The 15,916-nt window shown below is 49.1% G+C and overlaps 1 protein-coding gene across 3 annotated transcripts in view; it reads right to left on the minus strand.

The window, feature by feature from the left end:
• Positions 1-15,916, minus strand: part of CSF2RB (colony stimulating factor 2 receptor subunit beta) — a 36,462-nt gene that overhangs the window by 6,664 nt on the left and 13,882 nt on the right. For 2 of the 3 annotated variants that reach the window (XM_084748651.1, XM_084748650.1), the window contains exons 2-8: positions 7,559-7,810; positions 6,440-6,563; positions 3,868-4,058; positions 2,198-2,355; positions 1,951-2,119; positions 1,676-1,811; positions 1,406-1,563 (exon numbers count right to left, since the gene is read on the minus strand). In XM_084748651.1, the coding sequence (XP_084604777.1) occupies positions 1,406-1,563; positions 1,676-1,811; positions 1,951-2,119; positions 2,198-2,355; positions 3,868-4,058; positions 6,440-6,563; positions 7,559-7,646 (1,024 nt within the window). In that variant the 5' untranslated portion in view covers positions 7,647-7,810. Of the gene's footprint in view, positions 1-1,405; positions 1,564-1,675; positions 1,812-1,950; positions 2,120-2,197; positions 2,356-3,867; positions 4,059-6,439; positions 6,564-7,558; positions 7,811-15,916 lie in introns of those variants that run through there. The other variant, XM_084748652.1, reaches the window with a different exon arrangement.

Below are 15,916 nucleotides of genomic sequence, written 5' to 3' on the forward strand. Positions count from 1 at the left end.
TAGCTCTCCGTGGCCTTCTGTGTCTCCATCAAAACAAAAGATTCACAACTTATGACTTCAAAGAGCTTTTACAAAAATAATGTGGATGATTATGACACACAGAGAGGTCTCCTGAGTCAAAGGAATCCTTTCCTGGAGGGAAGACCCCACGCAGAAAATGCTAGATGTGAACTCAGGCAACAAAGAGACTGACTACCGAAGATGACTTGCATTCCTGACTACTTGCAAAGACTCCCTTGTATCAGGCTCCTTGCCCTGGGCCAGGAAGCTGGGACATAGATCTCTAAGGCAGCCATCTGCTGGCACACAGACCTTGCCTGGCATGACAGTAAAACAAAGATCAGAATTTGAGAAGTGAGAACACGAGCTGAGGGAGAAGGCTGGCATCACAGCAGGATGGGATGGTTATAGAAGGCTGGTGGTCCAAGGGAGGGGCTGGGAGAAGAAGAAGGGAGAAGAAGGGAAGGATGGAGCAGGTTTCAAGTGAGACTCTAGAGCGGTGACAGTGTGAGCTGCAGCACAGTGTGAATTATAAGCTGGCTCTGATGTCCCTGTCTCCTTGAAGACAGTAGAAGCATATTAGAATAGCCCTTCTCTCCATCTTTCTGTCTCTCTCTACCTCTCTGTTTCTAGTTCTCTCTCTTGTATCTGCCTTCATATGGGTGTGGGTGCCTGTCCATAGGCACGCAAAAGCCAGAGGAGGATGTCCCCTGTCCTTTCTCGGTGTCTTATTCCCTTAATATATGTTCTCTCACTGAACCTAGATCCAGGTTAGTAGTTAGAGAGCCCCAACCATCCTCCTGGCTCCCGCCCGATACATATGAACACGATCATTGGTTTTTGTTTGTTTGTCCTTTTAGAGACAGAGTTTCTCTGTGTAACAACCCTGGCTGTCCTGGACTCACTTTGTAGACCTGGCTGGCCTGAAATTTATAGCGATCCACCTGCCTCTGCCTCCCAAGTGCTGCAATTAAAGGCGTGTGTTACCACACCTGGCCGAGCACGCTCAATTTTTTGTAGTTACAGGGATTTGAACTCATGACTGTTCATCAATTGCTCTCACCCTACTCCTAACCCAAGATTAGTCATTTCATCTCTGTGAGCCACTGGTCTGCAAATCTTTGAAAGTGCCGAACACGGGCCGGGCGTGGTGGCGCACGCCTTTAATCCCAGCACTCGGGAGGCAGAGTTGGGCGGATCGCTGTGAGTTCGAGGCCAGCCTGGTCTACAAAGTGAGTCCAGAACAGCCAAGGCTACAAAGAGACCCTGACTCGAAAAACCAAAAAAAAAAAAAAAAAAAGAAAGTGCCGAACACTATAATGACAAAGAAGTCCCTGTGTGTTTTGGGGTGACACAATGGAACCCTATAATGCCGGGACGTCATGTAGAAGCAGGACAAACTCACTGTGGCTATAGCTCTCTATGACCTTCTCTTGTTTCCGTGGCTTAACAGAGACTGTGTACTGGCTGCGTGCACTGGGATCGGGCATGGTCAGGCTGCAGTGGTACCGGGTCCAGAGGCTGGCCTGTGGCTCCTTCACCACCGGGGAGCATTCCTTCTCCCTGGGGAAGTATAGTTGAGCTGAGAGCAGGGCCAAGGGGAGGGTCACATGAGAGGGACAACCCTGGGGATAAGAAGAAGAGAAGTGGGGCAGGATGGACAGGGGACACTCACTGAGAGGCAGAGCCTGAGCTGTAGAAGAGCCCAAAGGAAACAGAGCCAGTCATCTGGGTCCACACCTCCCAGGAGCAGCTGAGGGTCTGGATCCCATCGAAGAAGCACTGTAGGTTCTGAGGCTTGGCCTTGTCCCCTGTGGGAGACAGAGTGGCCCAGATGGAAAACTGAGAACACAGGGCTGGTGCGAGGTGCTGAGGACAAGGTAAGGTAGAAGCTGGAGCTTCAGGTCTAGACTGTCTCCTAAGAGGGGCACTTTTGTCAGGTACTATTACCTGCCTGGGAGCCCCACTGCACCTCTGAGCTCCATCTGCTGGGCCTTCCAGACAAGCCTGAGCCCAGGGAGAGCCGAGTGCGCACACGGGCCACATAGATGTTGCCAGGTAGGAGCAGCTTTGGCTCTAGAATGACCCAAGAGTTGCTGGTGTGGAGGCTGGGGGCATCCTGTGGAGACAGGGGAGTTGAAGGAGAGGTCTGGTAGGTCATCCCCCAAGGTTGGGCGCAGATGGCTCAGGGTCCTACCTCCCAGGAGTCCTGAAGCCGCCTGTAAGCCACCTCAAACTGTATGTCCTCTTCTGAAAGCCAGGGAACCTGGGCATCCCCAATGGGCACTCTCCACACCAGCAGGAAATGGTCCCCAGAGGGGCTGATGCTAATGTCCTTGGGAGGTGGTGGCTGCACTGCAAGAGAGGGAGCTGAGTGGCTTTGAGGGCTGCACACAGGAGGAGCTGAGAGCCTGGCTTTCTGGGCAACACTTGGGCCCAGGTTCAGTGCTGACACCATCAGCTCATGATCATTAACAAGGGCCTGAAGGGCCTTTCCTCTGTGGCTTCAGGCCCTGAACCTGCAAACTGCAGATGTGACAGCAATTCTGCTTTCTGTGGCCTGACTATTCAACTCAGTGGGGCCTCCTCATGCCTTGGTGTGCACTGGGGCCTTCTTCCCAGCAGAGGGCTTTGTGAGACAGTTGGCTCCCTCCCCTGCTACCCACCCTCCCCACAGTGCAGGTGCCTACCACTGACTGACATTGCCCAACAGTAACATCATCTCCTTAGATGACTTTCTTAGACTCCTGTCCCCAGACAGAACCCCTGGCCCCTCTTCTCGTCTTGTCACAGCTCATTGTGACTCTGATCCCTGTGTTGTCACACCAGGGTAGGGTTAACTTCTCCCTGTTCCTTTTCCTTAGTTCAAGGCTTGGGACACAGCTGCCTGTATCTGATATTTTTCCTGCCATTTTCAAGGCTTTTGAACTTGATGCTTGTGGGATACAATGAACATCCCTGGGTTTCCCAGAATGCCCCGTTCTTTCCAGCCCCAGCCCTGTAACTCGGCTTTGCAAGTGTGTTTTCCTGGCCAAGAATTGCTTCTGACTCTGGACTCCACCCAAAGCAAGGGCTTGCCTACAAAGCTACTTCCTTCCTTCCTTCCTTCCTTCCTTCCTTCCTTCCTTCCTTCTTCTGGGAAGCTCTTCCTGATGGACAATGCTCTTTGTCTTCCATGCTCTGTACATGACAGCTAACTCTTCAGCCTGCAGCTCTAAGCCCCCAGCATAAGGGACTCTTCAGACACCAAGTGCGGTCAGTTGACAACAGCACTGAACCGATCATTGTTGGAGGGCAAACAGCAGCCGTGGTGTCCCTCTTAGGCGCATGACACATGCACAGGCTTAGAATAACAAAGCAAACCTTTTTTTCTTTGTTAATCTGAAGTGTTGGTGAGATGTCTGTTATAGTCCTGAAAGAAACCTCCCATGTGAGCATTGGCCGCACCTAAGAGCTTGTTGTAACAATGGGCCCTGTGGGACTTCTGCGCACCCCTCAGGTCGGGGTGTTAAGCAGCCTGGCTCTAGGTTGGAAGCATGGCCATCCCTGCTCCACGGTGGTACTTTGCAGGGAACCTCCGTGGGTCTTGGGGCCTCAATGATTTGGCAAGTGTTGCAGCCATAAAGCAAAACAACAGAGACCAGAGCTCTGTCACTTGGAGAGTCCTGCAGGAGTCATAGGCATGGCTCCTCCTGGAGGGGAGCTTTGGGGCTTGGTAGGTGGCACAAGCAGCCAGGACAGGAGGAGCCTTGGGCAGCGGCCTCACTTCACATCTGCTCCAACCCCAGGACTGGGTCCCTACACCTGGGAGATCCTTGCTCCACCCACTCCTGCATACACTGTGTAGGTAGCACCCCAGCTCCTCACCATGCTGGGCCAATGGAACCAAGAGCTGGATGCCCAGGTCCCGATCTGGTTGGAATGAGTAGATGTCATTATCGGAGATGGAAAAATGTGTGTAGGGGATGACACATCTTCTCGGCTCACAGCGGTGGGGTGGCGGACACTCTGACCATCGTAGGTCCTCACTGGAGTCACAGGACACTGGCCCTTGTTTTCTGTCAGCAAACATTCATTAGGTCCTGCTACACACCTGCTTTTATCCACGGTCAGTGTCTGGCAGTTAACAACATACACACACACACACACACACACACACACACAGACATAGACACACACATGCACTCATACACAAACATGTGCACACATACAGATATACACACATATCCACAACCACATCGACACAGAGAGAGACACGCACATATACATATATTCACACAGACACACATATACACACATACACACAGAGACACACATGCACACATACAGAGACATAGATACACCCACATGTATGCACACACAGACAGACATACACACATATCCACAGGCACACAAACACAGAGAGACACACAGACACAGAGAGACACACATGTACACAATATATAACACAGATACACACACATATACAACACAGATACATGCACATACATAACACACACAGAGGGACACACATGCACACGTATGTGCCCATGCCATGAGGATCCTGATGGTAACAGGCACACACTAAACCACTAAGTAACATATATCATGAGAAAATCTTGAATAGAAGGAAAATGCAAGAATGAGGAATGGAATACAGATAGATTCACTCTCTACGTGTGAGATATGCTCAGAATCTCCAAGGACTTGGGGGCAAAGCAGGCAGATTCTGGAGCAGGCTGATTGCAGCAAGTGCAAAGCCCCTGGGGCTGCCACCAGGCCTATGACTGGAATGCACAGAGTGCAGAGTGTGTGCAGTGAGGGGCTATCTAGTTAATGAGCCTGCTCTGCAAACACTCCCAAGAAATCTGACTGCCACTAGAGGGGAGCCTAAGAAGCCCCTAGCTTCAAAGGCTTTTAGTTGTCTTTAAAAATCACTAATTTTGTCTGCCACAGCACTGAGCAGTTTATTATTCTTGATCAACAGCCTTGCTGGATGCAGAATCTCTGACCAGGGCCACATAAACAGGTCAAGGTCAGTCTTTAGCAAAGAATGCACTTTTTCTGTATCTTCAACTGCAACTTGTTAGCTATTCCTGAGCAAAGAAACTAAAGAGACCTCCTCATAAAACTTTTGGATTAGTCTTTTCTCCTTACTAGTGCAGCACCCAGGACAGGGGCCAACCTTCACACAATCGCAACGTTGTATCCAAACCCCAGATCACTCTGAAAGTTTTGATGGCTAGGTAACTGCCTCAAAGCTTGCCTGAGACCAAAATCCCTATTGAAATCCTACACTTGTGACATCACCACAGGTGATCTCTGGAATCTTCCTCAGTTTTTACATTTGTTAGTCAGTCCTTCCCCTGGCCCTGACAACTTGTCCCTGAGCATCTGCTTTCATGCTGCAAGCAAAACCGTATGGGGTCTGGTCACAAGGAAAGTAGGTTTCATTGTGTGTTTGTTATTAGCCAGCTTGTAGAGACCTGTGAGTGAAGGAAGGGGTGCGGGCTTGTTTGGCGAAGGATTTGGAGGATTCTGCTGATGATGAGTAGGGAGATGGTGCCATCCTGGTGATTGTAAGTAATTTTGAGTTAGCTGGACTTGCATCTCATTTGGAGATAAGCTTTGTAACATTCACAAGGAACCAGGAAGGAGGAAGAAGACATTTAGAACCATCGCTTTCAGTCATTGAGTCAAGCTGCCATTTCTTTCCTATTAACAAAGTAAGATTTGGAGATGGAGGCAGGACAGTCCTCAGAGCAAGAGCAGAATTTGGCTTACAGAATTTGGAGTCAGAGAAAAGGATTACATAAATAAAAACATGGAGAAGTACTCATGGGGCCAGCAGGAAAGTCCAGGCTAGAGTGGATTATCCTCGGCTGAGGGAACCTGCCCATGAGCTCTCGAAAGACTTTGTCTGGATAGGAAGCCAGGGCCGCGTTCAGAGATCTCACCCTCTCCAGTGGACAGGAGAGAAAAGGGAAGAAAATAGACCAGAAAGAGCTGTCAGGGACCCCAGGGACCCCAGTGAGTGTGGTGACCAGGAGACAAGTCAAGGAGAGTTACAAGGAAGCCATCCTGGGTGGCTTGATAGAAGAGGGTTCAGACCTGACCATATTATATGAGTAGTGACAGGTGCAGTTGGATTCCCTTGGAAATAGCCAAATCCAGAGGAAGCATGTTCAGACAGGAAATACTGGAAAGACACGAGGGACCAAGAAGCCAGCAGCTCCTTAGACACGGGATGCGGTGAGGAGCAAAGGGGAGAGAGGTGCAGGATGCTCAGGACAGGAGAGGCCTTGTGTTGCAGCTCTGCAGGTGTTGGGACAGTGGGGCAGCACATATACAAGGTGACAGGAGATGATGGCAGCATATCATTGACAACACGGGTGTGGGAGGGGTGCTGGTGGCAGGAAGGTCTTTGTGCTACAACACGAATGGGCTTAGTGGCACTCACGAGTTTAGCCGGTGGTAGAGGGTCACGTTAACGAGTCCCTGGGCATCCTTCGTGTTGGCCCAGCTGCAGATGATGCGGCTGGTGTAGTCATTGTAGCACTGCAGAGTCTGCAGAGGGACAGTTTCTGGCAAGGAGAAGCAGAGGAGAAGCAGGAGAGTCACCCTATCCTTTCTCTCCACCCCCCCTCTCTCTCCTGCCTGTTTCCTGACTGCTGGGATTTAAGGCATGTATCAGGAAGGTCTGGGTCCCCCAGCTCTTTTAAGCACCACCAGCCCTGGGAGGGTTTTCCAGCTTTCTGATGAAGCCCAGATGACCAGGTTCAGAGCCTAGTGGGGCTGTATTGAGGACCAGGTTGGGGATGATCCTCTTCTGTCAGGAACATGAGAGTCTAGTAGATTCTCAGCTGTGACAGCATGTCTGGTGCCGCACAGGCCCTCATGGTCTAAGGGTACTGCTCATATCCGCCCCCCCCCCACTTTCTGAGTTGTCACTTGGTAGGACAGGCACAGCAGGGCCTGAGGTGTAGCTGGCATATCCCTTTCCAGGGTCCTGACACAGAGTTTTGGCCTCTAAACCTGGGCTTTGTAAAGAGAATGTGGCTCCCACATTGTCATGGAGGAAGTCCAGGGGCACCCAGGACAGTCGTTCGGCCATAGAAACTCTAGAGTACCCCATAGGGCCTCTGAGTAGAGGAGAGGGTTGGAGGAATAGTGGGGAAATGTCCTTAGGCCAGAGCCCCTAGGAGCAAGTGTTAGGGGACCCGGAAATCTTCAGAGGAATAGAACACCAGCCTGGGTGAGGGACAGAGAAGAGCCTGACCCATTGGAGGTTGGGGCTATGGGGGTTACATTGAGCAGTATGGGCAGAGAGGGACACCATTGGGCTGCATGTTCCAGGGACAGGCAAGGGTGAGCAGGAACATGGGGAACATGGAAGAGAGGGACCCAGGGGAACCCTGAGGAGAAACAGAAGGTTACAGGAAAGAAAGGAAAGACAGAGCTGGATACATTGGCCAGAGCTGCTGGTGTTCTGGGAGCCCCTGAGGATATGGTGGGTATGGCTCCTACCAGACTCAACACTAAAAAAGGGATGAAAAGAGTAGGGGGTCTTCAGACTTACCTTGAGCCTCTGTCACACCGTGTCCCCAGCAGAGAGCCATCAGGGCCATGAAAAGCAGCCCCCAGGTCAGTGCCATCTGCTGGTCCATTCTGACTTTAGGTCTGACTTTAGGCAGCTGCACAGGTAGGCTGTAGCTATGGGCACGGTGGTGTCTTCATTGTCCTGCGGTTCCACATTGATGTTTGGCTGGGGCTAGAACCACACTCATGTCACATGTCTCATGGGTCTCCATTCAGACTGCATCCTCTGAGGCTGCAAATGACATGAACGCTGAGAGCTGCCCAGGACACTGCTGATGTCATATGGCCAGGACCTAAATAAGAGGCCCTGATGTGTGGTGCCCTGGACTGTTCCCTTCCCTGAAGCCTCATTGGCCTAAAGCATGACCATAGGAGAGATGGGGCTGAGGGCCTCTGAAGCAGCAGTTCCCTTCTCAGACCACAAAGCAGGGCCCTGAGAGGAGAGCAAGGCTGGTGCTTAACTTGAAGCAGGCCCCACAGAGGAGTGAAACCCACACCTTTGATGGCTGTGGGGGAGGGGTGAGTGGGGGTGCACCCATGTGTGATCTCTCTCTTATTTCTCTCTGCACACACCTATCCTCCCTTGTTCTCTCGCACACGCAGAACCTGGTGCTCTCCCCACCTCTGCTTCGTTTACCATCAGTTTTCCCACAGGCCCCTCTGCTTCCCAGTTCCCCTTTCTCTGAAGCCTGGGGATTTCCTCCTTTTCATTAAGTTCACCTGGGAAGTACCAGAGGCGCAGAACAGTTGCTGTGGCCCCTTCTCCTACAAGGCCATTGGAAACTTCAGTCATGATGCACATGGCACACACACTTATCTATCTATCAATCAATGCATGCATCTCTCTATTTATCTATACATCATCCGTCTACCTGCCCGTCCTTCCATCTTCATATGTGCACATCTGTCTATTCATTCTTCTGTTTACCCATGGGGCTGTGTCATGTATCCATATCTATCTGTTTCTTCATTCATGTATCGTCTATCTTTCTATCTGTCTATCCATCCATCTATCTATCTATCTATCTATCTATCTATCTTTCTGTCTGTCTGTCTGTCTGTCTATCTGTCTATCTATCCACCCATCATTACCTATCTCTTACCTACCAATCATCTACCTATCTAGTCTTGCACACCTTGACTGGAACAAGTGTTATTTTACTCCAGGTGTCCTATATAAATGGAGGAAGAACCAGCAAACAGTGTAAAATGACAGCCTGTTCCACTTGAAAATGCTAAGATGATTGAATAACAACACACACACAAACTCCAAGCCTGTAGCTCATACCACTCCCCAAACGTGAGGTTAATTACAAATCACATTAAACCATTGCTGCCAGCGCCCTTGAGCTGTCTACATTTAAAAGTAGCCAAAGGATTCTGAGACAAAGAGGGATGAAAGAATCTTGCAGCTCAGCCTCCTTCCTTTCATAAAACTCCCAGAGTCACTGAATAAAAGACCACATGGCAGGGGGAAAGAAGACACACCTGTCTTAACCTGGGAGGATTGCTCTCACAGGACACCACTGATGGGGCAGTTCATAAAAACCACGTTTATTCCTTTGAAGTTCTGGAAAGTAGCAAGGTCAAGGCATAGGCAGGTTGAGGTCAGATGAGGCCTCTTCCTTGTGGACATCTCACTGCTACCAGTGTAGTAGAGGCATTAAGGGAGCTGCCTGGGCTGTCTAATACGATGAGGGGTCTGCTCCTATGACCCCTCACACCCCAAACGCCTCATCTCTGGCACCCTGTGGTTTCAAGATGAGAGAGTTGGGAGGACACAGAGAACAAGTAATCATTTACTGCGATGACAGAGTTGTGTCATCCAAGAACAGGTGCAGAGCATTTAAATCCTCACAGGGGATTCATGTTAGCAGGATTTAATGCGTACTGTCAGGCAGGAAGTGCGTAGAGCATTTTGTAGAAATCAATACATGTTGGTCAAGGCAGCTGTTCGAATCCTTACAGACAGGAAACGGTATAGGGATGTGGAGTGGTGGGTGCATGATGGCACAGCTGTGTGAGACAGGCTGGGACCGAGCCCAGGCGAGCTGGCTGAGGACTCGCCCTCTCTAACTGTGCTTCCCAGAGAGGTTGTGTTTCCTGACCCTTAGTGGCGGATGTGCCCTTTGTCTGCTCCTGTGCAGACTTCTCTGATAGACAGAGCCCAAGGACAAGGAAAGCTGAGTCCCTTAGCCTGCACCCCTTGGTTACTGCAGAGCTGAGAGCCATTTAAATAGACTGCTGTTGTGAAAATAAGTCAAGATGTCTGAAGATGGGGATTTTGGGAAAATCAGTGCAATGGTGGCTTGAGTCACAGAAGGGACACCACAGGCAAGCAGCTGACAGATGTGGATGTGTACCAATGAGGACATGGACAAGCCGGGGAATACTCTAGAATACCATGGGAGCACTGGAAAGGAGAGCAAGCAGAGGGCAGAGAGTAAGGCATGCATGTGGCGCACAGTGCCAGCTGCCTAGCTGACCCTTGCTTCCTGGGCTTATTTTGCACAGAATAAAAGGCAATGGCTCTTACTCTTTCCCACCACTGTGCATGCTCAGACAACTAAACGCTGTGTAAGAGCCCTGAGTGGAAGGCCGATATGTGCATTTCCCAAAGACTGCTTAAAAGGCATGAACTTGCACTTGAAGAGGTCTGTCTGTTTGTTTTTCTTTCCTTCTCTAACCTATATTTCAGAAGTGATGGTTGGAGCTCCAGCAGCTGTTTTATATCTTAAGGGAAGGATGGAAGCCGTGTGCCAGGAAGTGCAGCAGAAAGGGATCAGGTTTCCTCTTGTCACTCTGATGTCACTAACCAGGCCTAAGATCTGCATCTTGGTGTCTCTATTATGTGAGGGGGAAAGTAAACACTGTGAGAGTTTCTGTAGACAGCTGGAAATGTCTTCTGGATTTAAAGCAAAGTGGCTCTCCACTAATCAAGAAACAAGAGGGAGAAATTTGATTACAGGAGAGGGCTGCTGAGTAAGGGCAGAGACCAAGGTTTCCCCACAATAACGTGGCACTTGCTTTTGAGCTAATGTGAACACCAGCTCTTTCCAGAACAGAGGGGTATAATCCTAGAGAAACTTCCAGAAGGAAACATACAGCAGGCTGTTACCAATAGGACAAAGGTCATATTGGCAAGCAATTCCTCAGTAGGGATCCTGGTATCTAAACTCACAGTGAGGAGTCTGGTAGATGGTTTAGCAGTTAGCAGTTAGAAATCATTACAAATAGTTGCCCAAGCCTGATGAGGTGAGCTCAAGTCCTGGATTCCATGGTGGATAAAACTGAGCCCAGAAACTTATCCCCAACCTCCACACAGGCAATGGTGCCTCTGTGTCGTACCCCACATGAACAACAATACATTTTTAAAAAAACACTTAAGTCTTCCTTGCTGTTCAAGGGTCAACCGAAGGCACAGAGGAATTTTGCAGATACTTCCTGGAAAAAAAAACTATTCTAGCCTGTTCTTTGGGGAAAGACAGGTTCCAAGCAAGACAGTGTGCCAAATTGGAACAGGGAAACCAGCAAGCAGGCTTTGTTGTTAAGTAGGAAAGAATTGCTCCCTCATGAAGCAAAAGTGAGTGGCTACACAACAGTGGCGAGGGCGAGGCAGAAACTCAGATGACGAATGTGGGAGGTGGCTCCGAGGCAGAGGTAGAGGAGAACTGAAAAGTGACTCGGGGCCCGCCTGGCTTTATGAGGGCACAAACCCAAGTGCTGGCGTAGAATATATAAAGAAGGGGACGCTGCCATGTGAGGATTGAGTCAGGGTTTTGGTGAGCATTCAGTATCTGCTAGTAGTGAGGCTGAGACGGGATTATTTCAGACTAGGAGTTTGAGGCTAGCCTGGGCAACATGGTGAGAACCTGTCTTCAAATAAAACAAAATAAGGCTTAAAAATTACTGAGGATGAAGGGTCTGGGGGAAAGGGGGTTGGGGAGCAGTGGAGAGGGAGAAAAGTGGGGAACCAGAATGTTTCCCCTAATTCCTGAGTGTATGAAGAGATTTGGTTGGGGGAGGGGAACAAACAAAAAAATTTACTGCAGACAAAAACAATTTCATAAGCCATTCAGATTCGGATTTGTTGAAGTGTGCATGGCGGCCACATATGGAGCCTTTGATGAGGGGAGAGTCACTCAGAAGTCTGCTCATAGTGCACGGCCAGCAAGAGGCAAAAGGACCATTTACTTGACAGGGCCGTGGAAATGCTTACTACAGAAACCATTCTGATGACCTGAGTTTGTCTGCCTGATACCCAGGCCATTGTAAGAGCCAGAGGGGACTTGTAGGGCTGACCCTCCTGGCCAAGGCCAGCAGAGGAGAAAGTGTCCTGGGGTCAGTTTGCTGGGAGTTGGTCCTGAAGCTCAGTGAAGCAGAAAGGAAGGGTAGAGATGGCTTTTTAATGCCCCTGACTGAGCTGATTCTGACTCCCAAGAGATGGAAGAGAAGATGCATAAGCACTTGCTAATAAATAAATAACAAAGCAAAAATTTTTTAAAAAGAATAAAAACAATAAGGAATACAACCAAGTGTGTCAGAGTTTAGAGTTATAGTGCTGTCCCCAGCCACTGAGAGGTAGGGAGACTGCGTGCCCGTGACTGGTGGCTTCTAGCCAATGCAGGGACCATGCTTATAAAGATATAAAGTTGTCCCTTTATATCTTACCCTCTCTTCCAAACCCAAGGTGAATTAAAGATCTGAAACTCAAAACTAAAACACTAAGAACATGGCAAATATGTCTTTAATCTTAGGGGTTAAATAATATATCGAAACCAGAAATCACAAACCAAACCAAAACAAAAACCTAACCCAGCAGACAGGGCTGCGAAGGTGCTTAGTGGGTTGAATGCTTGATTTGCAAGCATGTGGACCTACGTTCAAGGCCCAGAAGCCACACACAAAACACCAAGTCAGGCTAGGCATGGTGGCACACGCCTTTAACCCCAGCACTTGGGAGGCAGAGGCAGGCAGATCGCTGTGAGTTGGAGACAAACCTGGTCTACAAAGTGAGTCCTGGACAGCGAAGGCTACACAGAGAGACCCTGCCTCGAAAAACCAAACCAAATAAAATAAAATAAAAAAATAATCCACCAAGTCTGACCCATGCCCTTTTGACCCCCAGCGTCAGGAAGGCAGACAGAGGAAGGCAGATCCCAAGGGCTTCCCAGATGGCCAGCTTAGTCTACTCATTGATTCTAGGCCAGTGAGAGGCCCAGTGTCACGAAGAAGGTGGACTCTACCCAAGGAAGGACACCGGAGCCTGTCATCTAGTCTCCGCATGCATATGCACACTTATGCACTCACGCATCCATGATCACACACACACACACACAGAGCCAACAGATGATGGAAACATTTTACATGAAAACAGACAACTTAAGCTTGACAAAGAAAAGGGAGAAGGATAACCCCCAAGGAAATATATTTTCATCACCTGTAACTGAATACTAACACATGGGATAACTGGTTTGGCCATCAAATGTGTGGATGAAGACTGGGAAGCCGCAAGAAGAGAAACTGCATCCTGCGCACTGAGACATTCGGTGGGGCATCATCTTTTGATGCTTCTTCAGTGGGACGTGGCAAAGCCTACTAATTAGACACACCTCTGGGATATGACTCAAGCCAGAGAGACCCTGCAGACTGGTCCCCCCCGGGAGGACGGAAGCTGTTCCAGTTTGCAGGGGAAGTAAAATGGGCTTGGGGAAAACAAGTGACAAAACCAGGGCAGAACCAGAGTGGAGAGCCTTGAGAACAGGCGGTGGGAAAGGTTAAGGATGCATGTAGCGAAAGGGAAAATGGAGAGGCTGCCTGTCTGGAGCGAGGAGAATCACCTCTTGAATCTCAAAAGGAAAAGGCTAGGGAAGAAAACACGGCACCTCGAGGAAAGCTTTCCACAACTGGAAGGCAGCAAATGAAAGGAGCCTAGGTGTTGCCGATGAGCTAAGAGGCTCCTCTGGAGGCCTCCAAGGTGAACAATGCCCCCACCCCACACCCCCCCCCAACCCCCGCAAGAGTGAGAGCTGATGTGTCTGAGGAATATGAAGACTGTTGAAGCTGGTGTGATGCTGGCCAAGAGGTAAGCCTGGAGCAACCTTTACATTCTGTGTATGAAAAGAGAGGTGAACTTGACACTCTGTGTGGGAGCTGGAGCCTAACACCTGTATGCACTCATACAGACACACACACACACACACACACACACACACACACACACACACACACACACACACATTTACTTTTAAAATTATGAGTGTGGAAAAATAACTATATTGTAATGGGAGCCAAGATTGTCACATTGTCTCTGAGAGTGACATTAGGAGAACTAAAGGAATTTTGTGTTGACTTTTGTTTTGTTTTATAGCAACTTTATGGTACTCAATACTTTGGAAAGATATTCAAACCTTTTGGAGTTGGTTTCTTCTTCTGAAAAGAGAGTTTGATACTCTGTACATCGCTCCTATGTCTAAATGCTGGGGACATTTTCCAATAGGCGCTGATTAGAGCTGACTTAACTGTCATGCCAGTGAGCTACTCTGGGTTTGTGTGTGTGTGTGTGTGTGTGTGTGTGTGTGTGTGTGTGTGTGTGGTACACACACACAACACTTCTGTAAGCAGTATTTGTTTTGTTTATAAACATTCACTAACTCAAAGTCACAGGTAATAAGCCCGTGCTTCTGAGGTCCTCCTATTCTGAGTGACCTCAAAAAGTAAATTCAGATAAGGTGCAATTTGCTGAAGCCAGAACCTCTCAAATCCACGTGTTTCCTGGCCCAGACCAGATTGGATAGTTTTAAACCAGCCACTTCTGAATGCACACCTAGGCGCAAATACAGTAAGGCTTGTGCAACATCGACGGCCCTGGATTCTTCTAACCCTTAACAAGTCAGGGGTCAAACACAAGCAACCTCATGCCCTCTCATAGAATGCCGGGTCATGACTAGCTTGGTACAAAAAATAGAACTGATTAATGTGTGTGTGTGGTGGGGGGAGAGTTGCCAGGAGAGAGGGTAAATGTTTACTCACTGTGAAACTTCAAAAGAGCCAGATATTAGAATCTGAATATGCAAAAATGGTCTGACAGGGCCTCTAAGGAGGGAAAAACCCTACAGTCAGGCCTAGGAGCTTGTCGAGTGAGGCTACAAGTCACTCCCAGGTATGAACAGAAACAGATGCACACACACACACACACAAACATGCACAAAGGTATGCGTACCAGCATGCACTTGTCTGTGCACAGTCACTCACCTTTTGTCATAGAGGAATAACTCAAGGCTTGGGAGTGAAAGACTCAATCAGATCAGATTTGCTGCGACGGTTTCAATAAGAGCAGTGGGTAGAAGCACAGTGGGCAAACTCTTACAGGAAAAACAGAGAACCATGGGCCTCAGAGTGGATGGGGTCCTTTTAGGATTTAGAATGTGGTCCTATATTGACAGAGGGGCAGCTATGGAGGAGGAAGGATGCTTTGCACTGTGTGTCTAGGAATTTTTAAATCAAAAAAGCTGTTTTTCAGGCTACTTGTGTTGTGGTCAATAGAAAAAAAAAAAACAGGATTTGAGGTTTGATATCTTCCCTGGGGTGAAGTGTGTAGAGGTCAAGCAGAAAACAGCTGGGAGGGGAGTCCTTAGGCAGGAGAGAGTGAGCGATACCAACACAAGATCTGGTCAAGAGGGTCTAGAGCAGTGGCTTTCACCGTTCCTAATGCTGTGTCCCTCTATTAAGTTCCTCATGTTGTGGGGACCCCCAACCATACAACTATTTTGTTGCTACTTTGTAACCATAATTTTGCTGCTGCTATGAATAGTCATATTGGTATCTGATATGCAGGATATGTGATATGTGACCCCCCAAAGGAATGATCCTGACCCACAAAGTGAGAGCCGCTGGCCTTGAATGAAAGGCAGCAAGGGGAGACAAGCTTACTTGTAGACCCCGGATTCTGTTCCTGAAGTGTGTCCGGGCCACCAGCAGTAGATGGAGACTGAGAACAGATGTCTCTAGACTCAACGGGTCTGGGTGAAGGACCCGAGCCCCACGGAAGCTGGGACTTAGTACATAGACATATATACCGGTACAGACAGGCAGGAGATGAGAGAAGACCCCGGGACTCAGCAGAGGAGGATGGAGGTCCAGGCTTGGATGCAGAAACAGCAGATATAAAGGAGGAGGAGCCTTATAGGGTAACCTCATTGACACCCCTCAGGTGCCAGTAGCTGATTTGTTAGAGCCGAGGGCATGATGGGGTCTGAAGTGACATTTCAGCATGCCCAGACAGAGAAGGAGCCTTCTTTTAAAGCCTTTCAGAAGGGGGTGTGGAGAGGGCAGGCAC

Source organism: Acomys minous (genome assembly GCF_964271855.1).
Source record: "Acomys minous genome assembly, chromosome: 12".
NCBI lineage: Eukaryota > Metazoa > Chordata > Mammalia > Rodentia > Muridae > Acomys > Acomys minous.